Raw genomic sequence first — 22,601 nt, forward strand, 5'->3', positions numbered from 1 at the left:
GCTTTCTTAGTTTATCTTTTCATTTTCCACTTTTGATAGAGATAGGATTCCAAAGAAATAATTCTCTCTACTATAACAAATATAATAGTATAAGTACAATGACAAATTGCAGTTGACATTTTCCCCCAGCATAAAGCAAAAAAATGAAGAACGGTAGGACTCACAGCAAGTAAAAGCTTATGTTCTACCTGGTATGGCAAGCACTCAGGTCTGCAAGTAGTTTGCATCCAGGACAGAAAGACTCTTACCCTGCTGCAGAGTCACAGGTTATGTGCCATGTGACTATTTAAACTCACTCTTTATCTGGCTGCATAAGTGGGTTAAATTTTTTATAACATTATTCAAATCAACATCCTAACAGCCAAATAAAGTATATCTTTAGCCTCCTGTCCAAATCACTAAGAAGGCAGTTGGGAAAATAATTTTCCTTTTCATCATTTGCAGGGCTGCCCACCTGCCTTGTATGGGGTTAGTACTTGACAGTTTCTGTAGCATTTATTTATTAGTTCATTCAGCAAATAATTGAGAGGTATTGTTCTAGGAGTTGTGGATACCATACAGAGTAAAACAGAAAAATCCCTGTCCTCAGAAAGACTACATTCTAATCGGGAGAGGTGGAAGATTAAAAAAATAGGAAAATAAAAAGTGTTAAGTATGTTGGAACTACAGAGAAAAATGAAGCTGACTAGGACCATAATCCAGGAAAGAGCTGGTGGACTTCTGGAACAAGGTGATCACATAGGGGATGATGAAAAGTGGTTGAATTATTGAATTATGGATATATTTTGAAGATGAAGCTGACAAGTTTTACTAAAATATAAGACAAAATGTATGAGTCAAAAATTTTTTATTTGAGCACCTGAAGAATGTAGTTGCCATTTACTGAGAAAAAGACTGCGGGTGTTTTTGTTTGTGGCCAGTTGTGGGGAAGCTTGGTTTTGTTTTAGACTTGTTAAGTTTGAGATGTCTTTTAGATATTCAAATGAAGATGTTAAAGTACGCAGGTAGGTATCTGGATTTGAATTTTCGGGAAGAAGTTCAGACTAAAGACAAAAATTTGGTAGACATCAAAATGTAGATAATGTTTAAAGCCATGTGACTATTCATACTCACTCCTTAAGTAATATCACCTAAAGTTCTGAGAACTGACCTCTGGGAAATTGTTTAGAGACTGAGGGTGTGAAGAGGATCCAGTACCAGGACTGTGAAGGAATGGCTACTGAAGTAGGGAGAAAACGGGAAATGGTGATGTCCTGGAAGCATAGTGAAGGAGATGGTTGAAAAGGGAGGCATTAAATCAACTGTGTCAAATACTGCCCATAGGTCAAGTAGGGTGAAAACTCAGAACTAATCAATGGATTTAGCAATATGGAAGCTCTTGCTGATCTTAACAAGAGCAGTTCAGGTCTGGAGGAGAAGATAAATGAAGCAGTAGCTTTGGGAATGCCAGAGATAGAGGAATTTTGTTTCTAAGATGGGAGAAAATAAAGCCAGAATCCGTTAGCTGGTGGTCAAGCCTCTCTATACCTACTTTGTGTATAGCACGTTACTATATCCATCTTGACTCTGGAGTTACAGTCTTACTGAAGGAATGGAAGAAATGACAACATAATGGCACCAGGTAACTAATGCTAGAATAGTTTAAAAGAAGATAAAGTATTGGTGTCACAGAAAAGGCAGAGTTTAAATTCTATGTTAAAGAAGTTGGATCTAGGTAGATGAAGAGTGGGAACAAAGGAATAGTATATTTGGGGAACAGTAAGATTGGTCTGGCTCGAATTCATATTAAAAAGACATAAACATGGAGAACTTTTACCATCTGCTAAATTCTAGTTTATTATTTTGGAAGTGGAGATTATTAGAATTAAATAATCCATCTGTGGTAGCTATAGAATTTTAAAAATTTTGTTAAGTTTTATGATCCTTTTAAGTGATTTTCATTATTAAAAAATTCTCTCAAATGTCTTCTATATAATAGGACCACTAGGTATTAGTGAAGTAAATGCTAATACAATCAGCTGAATTTAAAAATATCATAAAAGTTACTTTTAAGGATGAAGATTTTGCCTGAACATGACAAACACTTCTAGGTAAGCATAAATTTCCTTTTAAAATGTTAAAAATTTTTATGCTTTGGAATGGTATTTAAAAAAGTATTTTGTAAATAATTGTGTACAGTATCATGTCATCTGCAAACAGTGACAGTTTTACTTCTTTTTAAATTTGGATCCCTTTTGTTTCTTCTTCTCTGATTGCCGTGGCTAGAACTTCCAGAATTATGTTCAATAAAAGTGACAAGATTGAACATCCTTGTCTTGTTCCTGATCTTAGAGGGAATGCTTTCAGCTTTTCACCACTGAGTATGATGTTAGCTGTGGGTTTGCCATATATGGCCTTTATTATGTTGAGGTAGGTTCCCTTCATGCCCACTTTCTGGAGAGTTTTTCTCATAAATGGGTGTTGAATTTTCTCAAAAGCTTTTTCTGCATATATTGAGATGATCATATGGCATTTATTCTTCAATTTGTTAATGTGGTGTATCACATTGATTGATTTGCATATACTGAAGAATCCTTGCATGCCTGGGGTAAATCCCACTTGATCCTGGTTTATGATCCCTTTACAATGTTCTTGGATTCGGTTTGCTAGTATTTTGTTGAGGATTTTTGTTTCTATGTTCATCAGTGATACTGGCCTGTAATTTTTTTTTTTGTGGTGTGTTTGTTTGGTTTTGGTATCAGGGTGATGGTGGCCTCCTATAATGAGTTTGGGAGTGTTCCTTCCCCTGCAATTTCCGGTAAGTTTCAGAAGGATAGGTGTTAGCTCTTCTCTAAATGTTTACTAGAATTCGCCTGTGAAGCCATCTGGTCCTGGACTTTTGTTTGTTGGAAGTTTTTTAATCACAGAAATTTAAGTCTCCTTAATCTGTTAGATGTATTATAGCTCATAATATATTCAGCTCTACTTTTGGAAAATAGTCTCGTTTATACTACCTTATGGATCTAACTTTTACAGAAGTTTTATAATTCTAATTCATATAATACAAGATGCTAGGAGGGATTTCATTAAAAGATCAATACAGATTTAAACGTGCTTTTCAAGCATGAGTATCTTAATATTTAGAATTTTTGAAGTTGTCAAGATCAATTCTGCAGGAAACTACCTAAGTTGTTGATGTTTTAATCAAGGAAAGCTGTTAGGTTGAGCCCTATGAAACTGCCATGTTTGTAGGTCAAAATGATAGTGTATTAGCAATTTAATATTGTTCAACATAAAAATTCCAACTTGGCTCTCAAGTTTACTAGATTGTCCCTCCCCATCTTATCAATCTAAAGGGGGAGAGGCATTCTCATAGAAATTGCATGTTCTTTGACAAACTGTTTTTACTGAGTCTGTTTTATGAAGGTTCTGCCCTAGGTCCTATGGTTTATTTGTTTAGGCTTAGTAGTTTATATACTTTTTTTTTTTTTTTTTTTGCGGTACGCAGGCCTCTCACTGTTGTGGCCTCTCCCGTTGCGAAGCACAGGCTCCGGACGCGCAGGCTCAGCGGCCATGGCTCACGGGCCTAGCTGCTCTGTGGCTTGTGGGATCTTCCCGGACCAGGGCACGAACCCGTGTCCCCTACATCAGCAGGCGGACTCTCAACCACTGCGCCACCAGGAAAGCCCTATATACATATTTTTACAAGCTAGTAAAAAATACACATAATCAAACACAGACATGCTTATCATTAAAGTTAATTTTACCAAGCTTAAAAGCTTCCTATGCTAACATTTGAAATAATATTCACCCATCTTTAAAATTTTAACTGGTCAACTTATCTTACAATGGAATGGTAGGATATAAATGTTATCTTATACCAGCACCTAAAACAAATAGGATCCAGTTCATAGGTACAGAGAATGGTTTTAGGTGAAGGCTCTGAATTTTTAATGCTATGTTGGCTATCCATCAAAATGGGACCGTTTGACAAGGGAAACGGGGAAGGATTGGGTTAGACTGAGTCAAGCAAGTACCTTTTGGGGCCAGATGATAGATTTTTCAACATGATTTATATTACAGAAAATTTGAGTTTTAGAGAACCTGTGGTTTTATCTAAATTTTAGCATATCTAAATATTCTGTTAAACATCTTTTTTCTGAAGAATGGTATGACTGAGCAATGCAAATAATCACTGTGAGTCAATGCAGAAAAAATATTAAAACATACCACAGATGCTATCATTGTGGTAACTTATACCACAATAACCTCTTATCCATAAAGACTCATTAAGAAAATCAAATATAAATAGAATGTATTTTAATGACAAATGCATATTTTGATTTTAATTTTTATGTGCCACTCTTTTATTTTATACATATAAATTAAATGAGAACACGTGATAAAGAAATAGGGCTTACCAGTTCCAAGTTTTAGGAAAAAACTTTTCACTTGGCTTCACTATTAGAAGATGTAAGTACTTCTAAAAAACAAATGGTCATCTTTCTTTTTCAATTGTTTCATCAGGAGGAATCTTTCTCAGATGATAAAACTTACAAGCTAAATTAAAATGCATTCTACTCATTGGCAAGCCACACCAGCAAGAATAATGTGATCACAGTACTTGGAAGTTTTTGATTTATAACTATACTATTCTCTACTTATAAGCCTGCAGTCTAGGAGGCAGGGCAATGAATCATTACAATGGTCTATCTGGGAAATGTCAAAAGATTAAGTAAGGGCAGGAGAAGAGAGGAAAAAGAAAGACCACACATCTGTTTGAGAAATATTCCTCAATTAATGGAAATATATCACTAGCACATAAATCCAGTGCTAAAGAAAGAAATTAAAAAAATCTTTAACATGACTAATAAAACAATGTTTTAACTCATGAGCAGAAAGGCAGATTATCCTCTGAAGCACTGATAACTAAATTATTCTTTAACTATCACAGTGACTTACCTATACACGCTAAGGGACTGAAAAAGTAAATTTAAGCTGAGGAAATGAATTAGACATTTGAACCAATCATTAATGGATCCAGCTTTAAAAAAAAGTTTAATTGATACTTTACAATACAAAAATAAGCATCCACAGAATGTTTATTTACTGTTTAAATTACTCCATATTTTTTATACCATGAACAAAAAATATCTTACCCCATACACAGTAACAGCAAACAAGTGCAATCTTTCAAACATTAAAATTTATAATCAAATCTGTACAACAGATAAATAAATTTATACCTCTAACACTTAGCTTGTAACAAAACCAAAAACATACATTGCCCAAGGTCACCAGTTTACTTAAAATTCTACTTATGGTTATACATCTCAAACATAACTTGAATCTTTACTACACTGCACAAGTTTAGATTGATAAATATTTTTTTAAAAATAGGAGGGAGTAATAGGAAATACCAAAATGGTTATAAAGAGCTTCCAAACATTGGAAATAATATACAAAATTAATTAGATGGGGGAAAGCATATTCAATGGATCCACAGGGTAACTGGTATTACACTGGTATAGCTTAAAGAAAGGAAACAGGTGAATGTTTGGACTAGAAAGAAAATTTGGCCTTTTTATAAAAAGCTACAACAGTATCAATGACAAAACCCTGTGATGGAGCCTAGAACAACTTTGAGACAAAGTGTACAAAGATTTTAGGCTTATATACCTGAAAACCATAGTTAGGAAGAAAACTCATGTCAGGAAACATAACAATCAGAACATGAACACAGAAGACATACTGTTTGTCATTCCACATCATTGCACATATAAGAAAACAATACTGCTGTCTTTCCAAGTAAGAAAGTTTACAGCGAAATAGGAAGTTCCATGATGAATATAGGTGCATACAATTTTATTACCACAAATTTAGTAAATATCAAAACACTCAGTGGTGTCACTAAGCTAATTATCTGTTTTTTTTTTTACTGGAAAGGTAATTATTTCCCTGCCTTCATATGTTAACTTAAAATCACTTATAAAAGGAAATACAGATCCAGTAGAAAAGACTTTTCACATGCAGTCCTATACAATGCACTCTGCTTCAATTTTCTTCAGTATTTCACACCATATATGTACATTTCCAAAATATACAACCACACACGTTGAACAGATGTCACTGAGCTATCTTCTTGTCACACACATTTTTATTTACATATACATTTGTATCTTCAGATAGATGCTCTTCTCCTCCACGTAGACACAAAGTTCATCTGAAGAGTTTAAGGTTTTAATATCCTAATGTCTTGATTTATCTTGAACAGATGATAAGATGAGGAGTCCACAAAAAAACGCAGCTATACATGCCAATCTTTTCAACAGAGATGAGTTATCTTTAGGAATAATAATCTGTGCAAGATCATTAGTGATCTGAGAAATTTCATGTGCCACACAAACAAATATGAAAGTGCTGACAATGATGTTGAGCATAGGGTTTCCAGGTATGAGTACCAAGATACCCCTTGTGTCTGCTGCCAGCCATATGTGATACTGGCAAATAAACAGCTGAAAGGAAAAATATGTCAAGTTAGGTATGTTCAGAGGGTCCATGAATATATTACAGATTTTCCTAATTTAAACATATGATAGGGCCTCCCTGGTGGCGCAGTGATTGAGAGTCCGCCTGCCGATGCAGGGGATACGGGTTCGTGCCCCGGTCTGGGAGGATCCCATATGTCGCGGAGCGGCTGGGCCCGTGAGCCATGGCCGCTGGGCCTGCGCGTCCGGAGCCTGTGCTCCGCAACGGGAGAGGCCACAACAGTGAGAGGCCCGCATACCGCAAAAAGAAAAAAAAAAAAAAAAAAAAAAAAAAAAAAAAAAACATATGATAGCATAATTATGTCAGAAGGCTTTTCCAAAACCATTTAATTATGTTTCACTGTTGACCTTGAAAAGTCTATTGCAGTCTAGTGTCCTAACTGCTGAAGCACTGCTTCAAAGTCCCCAAGAAATGAACCACAGGAACCTTCTAACTTTAAAAACATTTCTTTGTCAGCTGTCTTCTATATCATGCAATGATATATGGACTTTTGTATTCAGACACCAAATAAAGAATTACTGTGTGTGTGTGTATACACGTCTGTACTGCATATGTATATTTGTGAATATACTTATGTATATGTATATATGAGTGGGAAATGGCATGTTTTTTAAGATGTCCTCGTGTTTGTTATGCACGAGACAAATGTCTTGAATTGCATTTGAATGTTTCAAAAGTGTATTTCAGGGCTTCCCTGGTGGTGCAGTGGTTGAGAGTCCGCCTGCCGATGCAGGGGACACGGGTTCGTGCCCCAGTCCGGGAAGATCCGACATGCTGCAGAGCGGCTAGGCCCGTGAGCCATGGCCGCTGAGCCTGTGCGTCCGGAGCCTGTGCTCCGCAACGGGAGAGGCCACAACAGTGAGAGGCCCGCGTACCCCCCCAAAAAAAAGTGTATTTCAACTTCTATGTGAGTATACATATTAGAGGACACAATTACTACTTTTGATTGTGATTACAAATGTGGTTCTACCATCACATTGCTTCAAAATATCAAAGATTAGGAAAATGCTTAAGCTATTTCAACAAATATCAGCATGATGAAGAATGCTAAATTCTATACAATCTCTCTTTTAAAGGAAACTTAAAAAAATAGGACATTCAGAGACAAGATGGCAGAGCAGAAGGACCTTGCTCTTAGGAGAACATCAAAATCACAACTAAATGCTGAACAACTATCAATTAAAAAAAAGACTGGAATCTTCCAAAAAAAGGTATTCTATATCCAAAGACACAAAGAAGAAACCATGAGATAGTAGGAGGGGCGCTCTCATGATATAATCAAATCCCATACCACCTGGGTGGGAGAACCACAAACTGGAGAATAATTATATCACAGAAGTTTTCCCACAGGAGTGAGAGCTCTGAGCTCCACACCATGCCTAGGGGTTCAGCATTGGGAGGAGGAGCACCCACAGCAATTGACTTTGAAGGCCAGTGGGGCTCGACTGCAGGAGCTCCACAGGATTGGGGGAAACAGAGACTTCACTCTTGGAGGGTGCACACCAGGACCCAGGGCAAAAGCAGAGACTCCACAGGAGCCTGGGCCAGAACTACCTGCTGGTCTTGGAAGGTCTCCTGGGGAGGGGGTGGTGGTGTGGAGGCTCTCTCTGGGGTCATAAAAGCTGGTGGCAGGCATAGCGGGGACCTACATGAACTTTGGCTAGAGGCAGACATCTTGGGTCCTTTGACTGAGACCTGGTCACACCCAACCGCCTATAAGCTCCAGGGCTGGGACACCTCAGGCCAAAAACCAAAAGGGCAGGAACACAGCCCCACCAACCAGCAGCCAGGCTGCCTAAAGACTTCTTGAGCCCACAGCCACCTCTAGCCACGCCCCTTGACATGGCCCTGCCCACAAGAGGGCCAAGACCCGGCTCCACCCACCAAGGGAAGGCACTGGCCTCGCCCCCCCAGGAAGCCTGCACAAGCGTCTAGACTGGACTAACCCACCAGAGGGGAGACACCAGAAGCAAGAAAACTATGATCCAGAAGCCTGTGGAACTGAGTCCGAAAACAGGTCAGAACTACCGTGGGACCAGCTGGTCCCTGGCCCTTGGGTGACGAGAGGGGAGTGTACTGCTGGGACATACAGGATATCCCCCATAGAGGGCCACTGCTCCAAGGTCAAGAAACATAACTAAACTACAACATATATAAAAACACAAATAGAAAATTAAAATGAGATGGCAAAGGAATATGTTCCAGATGAGGGAACAAGATCAGAATCACAACTAAGTGAAGTAGCAATAACCAGTCTACCCAAGAAAGAGTTCAGAGTAATAATGGTAAAGATGATCCAAGAACTTGGGAAAAGAATGATGTACAGAGTGAGAAGTTACAAGAAATTTTTAGCAAAAGAAAGTATAAAGAACAAACAGAATCGAAGAATACAATAACTGCAATGAAAAATACACTAGAAGGAATCAATAGTAGAATAAATGAGGCAGAGGAATGAATCAGTGAGCTGGAAGACAGAGTGGTGGAAATTACTGCCATGGAACAAAATAAAGAAGAAAGAATAAAATGAGTACAGTTTAAGAAACCTCTGGGACAATGTCAAACACACCAACATTTGCATTAGAGGGGTCCCAGAAGGAGAAGAGGGAGAGAAAGGACCTGAGATAATAGTTGAAGAGATAATAGCTGAAAACTTCCCAAACATGGGAAAGGAAACAGTCACCCAAATCCAGGAAATTCACAGACCCATACAGGATTAACCCAAGGAGGAACACGGTGAGACAATAGTAATCAAATTGACAAAAATTAAAGATAATGAAAAAATAAAAAAAAAAAGAAAAAGAAAAAGCAACAAATAACATACAAGGGAATCCCGGCAGGAGTATCAGCTGATTTTTCAGCAGAAACTCTGTAGGCCAGAAGGGAGTGGCACAATATAAAGTGATGAAAGGGAAAAACCTACAATGAAAATTACTCTACTGAGCAAGGCCCTTGTTCAAATTAGATGGAGAAATCAAAAGCTCTACAGACAAGCAAAACTAAAAGAATTCAGCACCACCAAACTGGCTTTACAACAAATGCTAAAGGAACTTCTCTGGGTAGAAAAGGCCACAACTAAAACAAGAACATTATGAAATGGGAAAGCTCAGTAGTAAAGGCAAACATACAGGAAACAGGAAATTATCTACACATGAACATGGTATCTAAACCAGTAACTGTGAGAGGAGGAAACTACAGGAAAGTAATGCAGGATATTTGAAATGCATTTGATATTAAGATATCAGAAACTTAAAACAATCATGTATAGACAGGTATATCAAAACCTCATGGTAACCACAAACCAAAAAGCCATAATAGATATACACACAAATAAGAAAAAGAAATCCAAACATAACACTATAAAAATAGTCATCAAATCACAAGAGAACAAATGAGGAAAGGAAGAAAAAAGACCTGCAAAAACAAATCCAAAACAACAAACATAATGGCAATAAGGACATACATACTGATAATTACCTTAAATGTAAGCAGAGTAATTGCTCCAAAGACATAGATTGGCTGAATGGATGCAAACACAAGACCAGTATATATGCCGTCTACAAGAGACCCATGTCAGACCTAGAGACACATACAACTGAAAGTGAGGGGATGGAAAAGGGTATTCCATACAAATGGGAATCAATAGCAATACTCGTATCAGACAAAACAGACTTTAAAATAAAGACTGTTACAAGAGACAAAGAAGGACACTACAGAATGATCAAGGGATCAATCCAAGAAGGAGATAGAACAACTGTAAATACATATGCACCCAACACAGGAGCACCTCAATATACAAGGCAAACGTTAACAGACATAAAAGGAGAAATTGACAGTAACACAAGAATAGTGGGAGACTTTAACATCCCACTTATATCAATGGACAGATCATCCAGACAGAAAATCAATAAGGAAACACAGGCCTTAAATGACACATTAGCCCAGAAGGACTTAAATGCTATTTATAGGTTATTCCAATCGAAAGAGCAGTAGGATACACATTCTTTTCAAGTGCACATGGAACATTCTCCAGCATAGATCACATGCTGGACCACAAAGCAAGCCTGGGTAAATTTACAAAAACTGAAATAATATCAAGCATCTTTACTGACCACAACACTATGAGATTAGAAATTAATTACAGGAAAAAAGCTGTAAAAAACACAAACAGGTGGAGGCTAAACAATATGGTACTAAACAACCAGTGGATCACTGAAGAAATCAAAGAGGCAATAAATACCTAGAGGCAAATGAAAAATGAAAACACAACAATCCAAAACCTATGGGAGGCAGACAAAGCAGTTCTAAGAGGGAAGTTTATAGGAATACAATCTTACCTCAGCAAACAAGAAAAATCTCAAACAATCTAACTTTACACTTAAAGCAACTAGAGAAAGAGCAAAACAAAACCCAAAGTTAGAAGAAAGAAATCATAAAGATCAGAGCAGAAATAAATGAAATAGAGATGAAGAAAACAATAGAAAAAATCAATGAAACTAAAAGGTGGTTCTTTAAAGAATCTAAAAAAAAGAGTAGATATATGTATATGTATAACTGATTCACTTTGCTGTACACCTGAAACTAACACAACATTGTAAATCAAATATACCCCAATAAAAAAAAAACCCATAAATGACCCAATGAAAAAATGGGAAGAAGATCTAAATAGATGTTTCTCCAAAGAAGACTTACAGATGGCGAAAAAGCACATGAAAAGATGCTTAACATCACAATTAGAGAAATGCAAATCAAAATCGCAATGAGGTAGACCTGGGGAGAGGACTGGGGTTGATTGCGCGGAGACAGCCTGAAGGGGCTGGAGTGTGGTACGGCTGCAGTAGTGGGTGTTCGAGGAAGATGCTTGGGCCTGCCACAGAAACAAAGGGCTATTGTTAAGTGGTGTGTGAAGGATGGGGCCACCATAGCAGCTCATGTGCTGGCCCCTGCCTCACCTCATTGGCCTCCAGGAGAGTGTGCCTCAGCCGCCGCTGCCTTGGCAGGCTCCCACACCAACCGCCACCTTGGCAGGCCCTGGGAGGATATGTCATTGTGTTGCCCACATGCAGAGGTGGGGCTGAAACCACAGCTGAGCCCCAGGGGCCATGCAACTCAGGAAGCAGGGCTGAAATCTCTCCCCATGGCTGTGTGAGCCATGGATTTACACCTCTGCCACCGGCTTTGTAAATTCAGTGCCTGCGGGACATCTGAACAGATAACAGGTGCCCTGTGGCTGGGAGGTATCTGGCCTTAGCAGCTGTGGGCTTTGTGGGTGTGTGTGCGCGAGGGCTTGGCTGGGCCAGGGTGAACTGCCTGTGAACTGCCTCCATAGCTCCCACAGTAGATTCAGATGTGCGAGCACTGTGGTCCTGGGACCTGACTTCAGTCAATCTGCACTGGTGGCCTTGTGAAAACAACACCTGTGGGACACCAGGGCTGACTGCCGGTATTCCCAGCATTGAGGAGGGGCCGAGGGCAGCACCAACAAGTTTACTCTGTGAGCCCGCACAGTAGGTGAAAGGTGACACAACAGAGCACATTCACTGGTGAACAGCTCCAGTGGCCGCGGAGGAAAACTCAGTGGCTCCTGTCCCAGTGGGAGTGCTCCAATCCTGACTATCTTGCACTGTAGCTCAGAAATGCAGGTCAGAAAAGGATCGGGGGCTTCTACTCCCAACAATTAGGGAGTAGACCTTGTCCCAAACAGGGCTGTAGCAACCACAGAGCAAAGAGGAGGCCCACTCAATATCCAGTGCAGGTTCTGGTCACCACAACATCAGTCACACCTCCTATCAAAGGGATAATGGCCAGCATACACTGAGGAAAGAGACAGCAGGCATCCATACTGAAAAGAGCCCTTGTACCAAAAAATATTAAACCCATGCAGGCTACACAGGGATGTTCCCACATAAAAATAGCCCTCCAAGACCACAGCATGTAATTGTTTCTCCTAAACTCATAGAGCATGAGAAATATAAGTAAAATGAAGAAGCAGAGGAACCACTCCCAATTAAAAGATCAAGAGAATTCCCCTGAAAGAACAAGCAATAAAATAGACCATTTAAACAGACACTGAGTTCAAAAAGGAGATAATGAAATACTGAAGGAATTAAGAAAGGCTATCAACAGAAATGCAGATTACTGTAAAAAGGAATTAGAAACTAAAAGGAGGAGCCAAGACAAATTAGAAAATTCATTTGCAGAGACAAAAGCTGAGCTAGGGCCTCCCTGGTGGCGCAGTGGTTGAGAGTCCGCCTGCCGATGCAGGGGATACGGGTTCGTGCCCCGGTCTGGGAGGATCCCATATGCCGCGGAGCGGCTGGGCCCGTGAGCCATGGCCGCTGGGCCTGCGCGTCCGAAGCCTGTGCTCCGCAACGGGAGAGGCCACAACAGTGAGAGGCCCGCATACCGCAAAAAGAAAAAGAAAAAAAAAAAAAAAAGCTGAGCTAAAGGCAATGAAGAGCAGAATGAATAATGCAGAAGAATGAACAAGTGATCTGGAAGATAGAATAATGGAAATCACCCAATTAGAATAGCAGACAGAAAGCCAAATGAAAAAAAATGAAAGTAATATAAGAGACCTACGGGATAATATAAAGCATGCCAATCCACACATAATAGGGATCCCAGAAGGAGAAGAAAGAGAAAAGGGGATTGAAAATGTATTTGTATTGAATGTATTCTGAAATTTTTCAGAAATTATGGCTGAGAATTTCCCAAATGTAAAGAAGGAAGCAGATATCCAGGTACAGGAAGCACAAAGAGTCCCAAACAAGATAAACCCAAACAGACCTACACCAAGACATATAATTAAAAGGGCAAAAGTTAAAGATAAAGAGAGGATTCTAAAGGCAGTAAGAGAAAAACAGAGAGTTAATTACAAGGGAACACCCAAAAGGCTATCAGCTGATTTCTCTGCAGAAATGTTGCAGGCCAGAAGGGAGTGGCAAGGTATACTGAAAGTCCTGAAAGGGAAAAATCTGCAACCTAGGATATTCTACCCAGCAAGATCATCATTTAGAATAAAAGGAGAGATAAAGAATTTCTCAGACAAGCAAAAACTAAAAGAATACAGCAATACTATACCTATCCTAAAGGAAATATTGAAAGGTCTTCTCTAAATGGAAAAGAAGTAAGAATCTATAGGAAAGAAATAATCACAATTGGAAAGTAAATCTCTTAAATAAGCCTGTACACAGATTAAAAAAATTTTTTTTTAATTTCTGAGAAAGCGATGATAACCACAATGAGCAGCAAAAGGATGAACATGAAGATGTAAGAGAGGACATCAAATCATAAAGTGTGGTGGTGGACAGTAAGAAAATGTAGACTTTTTTTTATAATGTGTTTGAGCCTATATGACTACCTGTCTAAAGCAAGTAGATACAGGAAGGGGTTAACATACTTGAGAAACAGGACAATAGCAAATCAAAAACATACAACAGATTCACAGAAAACAAAAAGAAGAGAACGTAATACAAAAGAAAATCATCAAACCACAAAAGGAAAAACAAAAAGAAAAAGGGACAAAGAAGAAATATAAAACCAACAAGAAAACCAAGTTTAAAATGGCAATAAGTATGTATCTATCAATAATTACCTTAAATGTTAATGGACTAAATGCGCTAATCAAGACACAGAGTGGCAGATTGGATAAAAAAAGAAGAGCCTACAATATGCTGTCTACAAAAGACCCACTCTTGGGCAAAGGACACTCATAGATTGAAAGTGAGGGGATGGAAAAAGATATTTCATGCAAACAGAAATGAGAAGAGAGCAGGGGTCGCAATACTCATATGAGACAAAATAGGCTTTAAAACAAAGGACATAAAGAAAGATAAAGAAGGACAGCATATAATGATAAAAGGATCAAGGAGAGGATATTACACTTGTCATATATGCACCCAATATAGGAGCACTCAAATACATAAAACAAATACTAACAGACATAAAGGGAGAAATTGAAGGGAATACAATAATAGTAGGAGACTTTAACACCCCACGCATATCCATGGACAGATCTTCGAGACAAAAAAATCAATAAGGCAACAGAGATCCTAAGTGATACAATAGAACAGTTAGACTTAATTGATATTTTCAGGACATTACATCCCAAAAAAGCAGACTACACATTCTTTTCGAGTGCCCATATGATCCTGCAATCCCACTCCTCAGCCTATATCTGCAGAAAACGAGAAGAAAACCGCAGCCAGAAAACCAGAGAAGATTCCACCCCAAAGTTCATTGCAGCACTGTTTACAATAGCCAAGACATGGAAGCAACCTAAATATCCATCAACAGGTGAATGGATAAGAAGATGCGGGGTGTGTGTGTGTGTGTGTGTGTGTGTGTATGTGTATAGTGGAATATTAGTCATAAAAAAGGATGAAATAATGCCATAGGCAGCAACATGGATGGACCTAGACATTATTATACTAAGTGAAGTAAGCCAGACAGAGAAAGACAAGTATCATATATCACTTATACATGGAATCTTATAAATAAATAAATAAATGAATGAATGAATGAATGAATGAATGAATGAATGAACTTATTTTCAAAACAGAAAGAGACTCACAGATATAGAAAACAAACTTATGGTTACCAAAGGGGAAAGGGGGTGGAGTGATAAATTAGGAGGTTGGGATTAACACACTACTATATATAAAATAGATAACCAACAAGCAAGGACCTACTAAATAGCACAAGGAGCTATACTAAATATTTTGTAATAACCTATAAGGGAAGAAAATCTGAAAAAGAATTGTGTGTGTGTGTGTGTAACAATCGCAGAGAAATTTTCCCAATTTTAAAGACAACTTAATAAATATTATAACTCTATAATGTATCTTTTATGATTATAGTATGAATTCTTCTGTGTTAAAATGTTCTATTTCAAATAATAAAACTCAGAATACTCAGAATGTATTTCATAACCTACTTTAAACTGATTCTGTAGATAATTTCATATTAGGTACTGCACACAAAATAATGAGTTTAAAAATTTTCCCCAAACTTCCAATCATAAGAGTGAATTTTTTAATAAGCATCAATAAACTAAATTCCAGTACTATAATATTTAATTATGAATGAACAAATCAAAATCCTCTCAACTTGATTTCATTTATGTCTATTTACAAATTTCATTTATATCTATTTCATTTTCTCTTCTGATCTCAGCATCTTGTACTTGAAAGCTTAAGACAATGTAAAGAATATTTGAAAGTCATCTATGTCTAGCCATTTAAATAAGGCTTTAAATAATGTAATGTCTAGCCATTACATTCTATAATACTGCTGTTGAAGTTCTAAATTTCTTCCCTATAATTTCATAAATAACATAGCTTTGATTGAAAAAAAATGTCAGACTTACACACCTATATACTCATTCACATATACACCTGCATATAACACTTGGTTGAGTAAGACAGACCAAAATATTAATGTACCAACCTCTAATGAAATTTTTCCAAACCACGCAAAAAATGAACTGTAAACTGAACGGGCATATCCAGGGATATTCCTTATTAGGATGAAGGCTAAAATCTAAAGAAAAAACACAGAGGCAAATATTAGTAACCTGCTTATTAAAAGAATTTTGCTTTCTTTCAAGTGATAACTTTATTCTTTTTTTTTTTTTTTTTTGTGGTATGCAGACCTCTCACTGTTGTGGCCTCTCCTGTTGCGGAGCACAGGCTCCGGACACGCAGGCCCAGCGGCCATGGCTCACGGGCCCAGCTGCTCTGCAGCATGTGGGATCTTCCCAGACTGGGGCACGAACCCGTCTCCCCTGCATTGGCAGGCGGACTCTCAACCACTGCGCCACCAGGGAAGCCCGATAACTTTATTCTTGAACTTGATACATTGACACAATGTCCTTCTTCAACAGATAAATGGTTTTTTTCAAGTTATTTTTGATCCAGAGTCTACTCAAACTGGATTTCTCAGCATGTGGTCTGTATACTGCAAACAAGTGCAGGTTTTACACAGTATAGGGCTGAACAGTTTTATGTATATTAGAAAAAATATAAACTCATCTTGAAGCCCTTTGTGTAGAATGATATATATATATATATATTTTTTTAATTTTTATTTATTTATTTTTGGCTGTGTTGGGTCTTTGTTGCTGCATGCGGGCTTTCTCTAGTTGTGGCGAGTGGGGGCTACTCTTCGTTGCGGTGTGCAGGCTTCTCATTGCAGTGGCTTCTCTCATTGTGGAGCACGGGCTCTAGGCACGCAGGCTTCAGTAGTTGTGGCACGTGGGCTCAGTAGTTGTGGCTCATGGGCTCTAGAGCACAGGCTCAGTAGTTGTGGCACACGAGCTTAGTTGCTCCGTGGCATGTGGGATCTTCCTGGACCAGGGATCGAACCGGTGTCCCCTGAACTGGCAGGCAAATTCTCAACCACTATGCCACCGGGGAAGTCCAAGAAATGATATATTTATGTAGCAAAATTTAATAAAATTCCATGATACAATTTTGCTTCTTCCATGAAGTATTTGCTTTTTTGGGAGCCGCCCACCCCCATCTTTTTGCTCTCTTCAAAAGTCTCCTTCTACTGGCAGCAATGTAAATGTGGGAAAAAAATAACTAAGGAAAGATCAGCATGTGAAGTGGAGTGACTAGGAGAAAAGGTGGTGAGGCTCAGGAGTGCTTGTGTTAGTGTTATTCTATGTGCAGTCACTCTCTTCCTTAGCTCCTCTTACATTGTTCGGTATTAGTGCACTGTTAGTGGAACAACCCCCTTCCTTTCATGTCATTACAAAAATGACATCAGATAGGATACACAAAGTGTTATATCTGGTTGTCTGAAGAAGTCATGAAAGTGTTATATGAATACAGTACAATGTTTAAAATGTCATTATCAATTGTGTTTGGAGAGTCTGTCATATGCTTGGTTCTACTGACTATATAGAGGTTTAAGAGGGATAAAATAGTTTCTTCATTGAAGAGAACTTAAAACCTAAAAGAAGATCCTCCAGAAATCCTCCCTGTTCCTCTTTGTTGAACTACTCATTTTTTAGGCCTCAGCTTAGACATACTTTCTCCAAGAACCCTGCGCTGGTATCAAGATGGGTTAGGAAGAAATCCCATGTGTTTCCAAAGTACCCTGTACTTGACCATCACTACACTAATCACAATACCCTATGATTACCTGCAACCAGAGGTATCTCTGTAAAAGGTAAATCTGATTTGGGTTGCCCCTAGCCTCTGCCCACCTCCCAGGCACTGCAACATACTTCTCTTGACCCTGGGTCTCTGAGCTCTAGCCCCAGTGGCCTTCATTAAGTTCCTTGAATATGCTCTTTTCTGTCACAGGGCCTAAGTTCTCGCTGCCTGCCTTCATTCCTCCATTCTCAGCTTAATCTTATGAGGGAAATCATCTCTGAACCCTAACTACCTTCACTCCAACTCCAACTAGGTTATATCCTGTATTATATTCCATTGTAGCATCATGTACTTCTATTTATAATTACATGGTGATTATATGATTATATGATTACTATCTCTAACAGAAGAATATAGGCTCTGTGAGGGTAGGGACCATGTCTGATTTGGTCACCACTATATCCCCCAGCATAATATCTAGCACATAGTAAGTATCAAATATTTGTTAAATGAATTTTAAAAATTGTTAAATTGAATGAATGAATGTTTACTGATCCATATCTCTATTAGACTGTAAGTTCTGTGAGGGCAGGAGCTACATGTACTTTTTACATGTAGCATGGTTCTTTTATTTATTTTTTTTGTGGTACGCGGGCCTCTCACTGCTGTGGCCTCTCCCATTGCAGAGCACAGGCTCCAGACGTGCAGGCTCAGTGGCCATGGCTCACGGGCCCAGCCGCTCCGCGGCATGTGGGATCTTTCCAGACCGGGGCACGAACCCGTGTCCCCTGCACTGGCAGGCGGACTCTCAACCACTGTGCCACCAGGGAAGCCCAGTAGCATGGTTCTTAACACATAGTCTCACAGTTTTTAATGATCTTCTAAGTAAAAACGTAAATGAAGAAATTTGAATAAATAAATGATGAAAAAGCAAACAGGAGAAAAGAATTAACATTTTCCGAGTGCTTATTAAGCGACAGACACTGATCATTTCCATACATTTAATAACCACCCTTTAAAAGAGATTTTAATATCTCTGTTACACTAGAGGAAGGTAGGCCTTAGAAAGATTAAGTGATATACCTACATTTAATAGAGTTTAATCTCAAATCTCGCTGCCTCTAAGGACTCTGTTCTTATCAAAAATTAAGAAGAAAAATTTCTCTAAATAAAGATAATTACCTGTACCACAGAAACAGATGGGTGGAGTTCATTGCACTCTGCTTTGTTTTTACAACTGCTAGCCCAGATGGAATAGGTCTAAAATAAAAAATATATGCATCAGTTCACAAAAATATATATGCCTTAAAGAGGCAGCACTCAACTTTAAAAATAGTTTTATTTATAACATTATACTTCATTATGCTATTAAAAAAGCTTCAGTAAAAACTGTCCACAGGTTTGCTCATCACTCTTTTTGGTGTGCTCAAATATCAGAAAGTCGAGACAGGGGAGCATAATTCTGTGATTTTCTGGAAGTAGTGATCATAAGGCAGTGATGGCTCTTCCTGTCAAACACCTTATGTTATATTTTTTCCAAAACTTATTATAACTTTTAAAATTCCTATTTCACTGAGATCTCAGTTATTCTTCATATTTAACATACATATATTTATATTCTCTTTAGAATTTATGTTCAATTAAAAAATAAGGAGAAAAAGAATTTCAAAAGTAAAGATTTTATTTACTAAAAACAAATGATTAAACTCCTATCTCTTAGAAGTTAATTTTCTGTACCATGGATTTTGGAAATTTAGAAAATTACATTTTGAAACTTACCAAGAAAGAAACTACTGAAATAAATAATAGAAAATTTGAAACTTTGTTTGAAAAAAGAGGTTCACCCTTTCCTTCAGAAAGTACTTGGCGCTTCTGTAAAGCCAGATAAATGAAAGCAAACAACATTCCATGAAAGACTACCTAAAAAATAAGGAGAGAAAACCTGTTTTAAACGGCTACTTTTCAATAAATAGCAAATGTAATTGGTAAAGGAGAACAGTATGTATAAAAGTATGTAGGTAAAAAGCTTAAAGGTCCAAAGTTTCTATGAAGAACTTAAACTTCAAGAAATGAAGTCAATGATTGTTGGAAACAATTTGCAATAGACAAGCAAACATCTCTTGCAATGACACAAGATAAGCTGGTTTTACTCCAAGCAGTCTCAGCAGCAAGTGAAGAAATAAAGACAATTTATATATCCGGAGAAAACCATAATTCGAAAAGATACATGCACCCCAACGTTCATTGCAGTATTATTTACAATAGCCAGGACATGGAAGCAACCATCAACGGGTGAATGGATAACGAAGATGTGGTACATATATACTGTGGAATATTACCCAGCCATTAAAAAAAGAACAAAATAATGCCATTTTCAGCAACATAGGTGGACCTAGAGATTGTCATACTGAGTGAACTAAGTCAGACAGAGAAAGACAAATATCATATGATATCACTTATACATGGAATCTAAAAAAATGGTACAAATGAACTTATTTACAAATCAGAAATAGAGTCATGGATATAGAAAACAAATTTATGGTTACCATGGGGGAAGCAGGGGAGGGATAAATTGGGAGATTGGGATTGACATATATACACTACTATATATAAAATAGATAACTGGGACTTCCCTGGTGGTGCAGTGGTTAAGAATCCACCTGCCAATGCAGGGGACACGGGTTTGAGCCCTGGTCCGGGAAGATCCCACATGCCATGGAGCAACTAAGCCCATGCGCCACAACTACTGAGCTTGTGCTCTAGAGCCTGTGAGCCACAACTACTGAGCCCACACGCCAAACTACTGAAGCCCATGTGCCTAGAGCCTGTGCTCCGCAGCAAGAGAAGGCACTGCAATGAGAAGCCTGTGCACTGCAACGAAGAGTAGCCCCCACTCGCCCCAACTAGAGAAAGCCCAGGTGCAGCAATGAAGACCCAATGCAGCCAAAAATAAAATAAATTAAAAAAATTTTTAAAAATAATAGAATAAAAGAGATAACTAATAAGAACCTACTGTATAGCACAGGGAACTCTACTCAATACTCTGTAATGACCTATAAGGGAAAAGAATCTAAAGAGGAGTGGATATATGTATAACTGATTCACTTTGCTGTACAGCAGAAACTAACACAATATTGTAAACCAACTATACTTCAATAAAAATTAAAAAATAAAAATAATGATAAAAACTATTCTGAAGACACATGATAAAATTTAAATGTACTCAACCAAGATAAAATATATTTTATATTGGTACTTCCAAGCAAATAAAACAGTAACATTACCAAGAGCATACTTTTAAAAAGCAGTATATGCACATAAGAATGAAAAAAAGGTGGATCAGAAAGCACAATAGCTTTCTTTTTTAAAAAAAATTAATTTATTTATTTTTGGCCACATTGGGCCTTCATTGCAATGTGCAGGCTTTCTCTAGTTGTGGCGAGTGGGGGCTACTCTTCATTGCAGTGCGCGGGCTTCTCATTGTGGTGGCTTCTCTTGTTGTGGAGCATGGGCTCTAGGCACACAGGCTTCTGTAGTTGTGGCACACAGGCCTGTGTGGCATGTGGGATCCCGTGGCATGTGGGATCTTCCCAGACCAGGGATGGAACCCATGTCCCCTGCATTGGCAGGCAGATTCTTAACCACTGCGCCACCACGGAAGTCCCAGCTTTCTTTTTTAAATAAACACTTAACATGAGCTATCACAGTAGACTGCTCTAATGAGAAAGTTGAGAATTTAAAATTATTTTATGTCAAGGCTTTAACAAAGCTTTTTATTCACATATGGTTTTGAAATGCAATGTACAATTAGAAAAATAAAGAGAAAAGAATTTTAAAAGTAAATATTTTATTTATTAAGAATAATTGGAGGGCCCGTGAGCCATGGCCGCTGAGCCTGCGCATCCAGAGCCTGTGCTCCGCAATGCGAGAGGCCACAACAGTGAGAGGCCCACGTACCGCAAAAAAAAAAAAAGAATAACTGGAAAGTGCATAGGTATTAGAAACCAGGAATGGCACCGAAAAGGCACTAAGAAAATATTGGTTGAATGAAAAAAGGGAAGAGTAAAAAATGGAAGTTAAAGGGAAAGAGTGAAGAGGGGTAATTAATATTTATTCAGTGTCTATTATTTTCCAAATGCTGTGCTAGATGTTTCACATTTTCTTGGCCAATTAAATCCTAACCAGCCTTCAAGATAAAATTCATGGAATAATCCATGACATTGCTCTCTTTTCTTTGCACACTTCTATTATAAAATCCATACTGCAGAGTTTAGCGCTAATTATAAGTAGTAATCCAGAGTTTTGGTTTTTTTTTTTTAGTAATCCAGAGTTTTAAACTAGATTATAAGGTTTAGAAGCCTGGTGGTATGTCTTCTTTCTCTAAAATATATCCCTCATAACACCAACATCTAGAGCATATATTGGAGCTTAATAAGTATTGTGTTGAATGGCTGAAGCACAAATATGAGAGATCATCTCTAAGTCAAAATTATGACTCAAATAAAGGTCACTTTATAGATAACATTTTTATAGTATTTTCCTACTGATATATGTACATATGCATACCCTTTCTCCACTATAAAAACAGGGGAGGACTGGACTGCTTTGATTTACCAAATCAACATGTTTCCTTATTCCAAAACTAAATAAAAATAGATTAAAATTTTCCAAATTTTTAAAAGTATAATTTGAAATAGCAAAAGATCACAAGGTAAATACATACGTAACGATCTAACCTCCATCTGAACCACCATTCATATACATTGCCTTTCAGTTCGAAACACTTGGACAATGGCCAAAGAGAAAAGATCTTCTCAAATGCACCCTGAGAAGAGGAATCCAGAAAATAAATTAAGATGGTACAAGTGAATACTTGCCTTGCAATTCTATTATAAACTGTCATTTTCTAAAGTTAAGATTATATAAGGATCATTCACAATTTTAAAATTCTACTTAAATATTTCATTTGAA

General features: G+C 37.9%; 1 protein-coding gene across 2 annotated transcripts in view; it reads right to left on the minus strand.

The window, feature by feature from the left end:
- Positions 1–5,018: 5,018 nt before the first annotated feature.
- The window catches only part of CASD1 (CAS1 domain containing 1), a 64,124-nt gene continuing 46,541 nt past the window's right edge, over positions 5,019–22,601 (minus strand). For both annotated transcript variants that reach the window (XM_081244294.1, XM_081244295.1), the window contains exons 14-18: positions 22,354–22,455; positions 19,410–19,550; positions 18,813–18,890; positions 15,976–16,068; positions 5,019–6,494 (exon numbers count right to left, since the gene is read on the minus strand). In XM_081244294.1, coding sequence (XP_081100420.1) covers positions 6,228–6,494; positions 15,976–16,068; positions 18,813–18,890; positions 19,410–19,550; positions 22,354–22,455 — 681 coding nt within the window. In that variant the 3' untranslated portion in view covers positions 5,019–6,227. The remainder of the gene's footprint in view (positions 6,495–15,975; positions 16,069–18,812; positions 18,891–19,409; positions 19,551–22,353; positions 22,456–22,601) is intronic.

The sequence above is a fragment of the Mesoplodon bidens genome (genome assembly GCF_964165515.1).
Source record: "Mesoplodon bidens genome assembly, chromosome: 9".
NCBI classification, from domain to species: Eukaryota; Metazoa; Chordata; class Mammalia; order Artiodactyla; family Ziphiidae; genus Mesoplodon; species Mesoplodon bidens.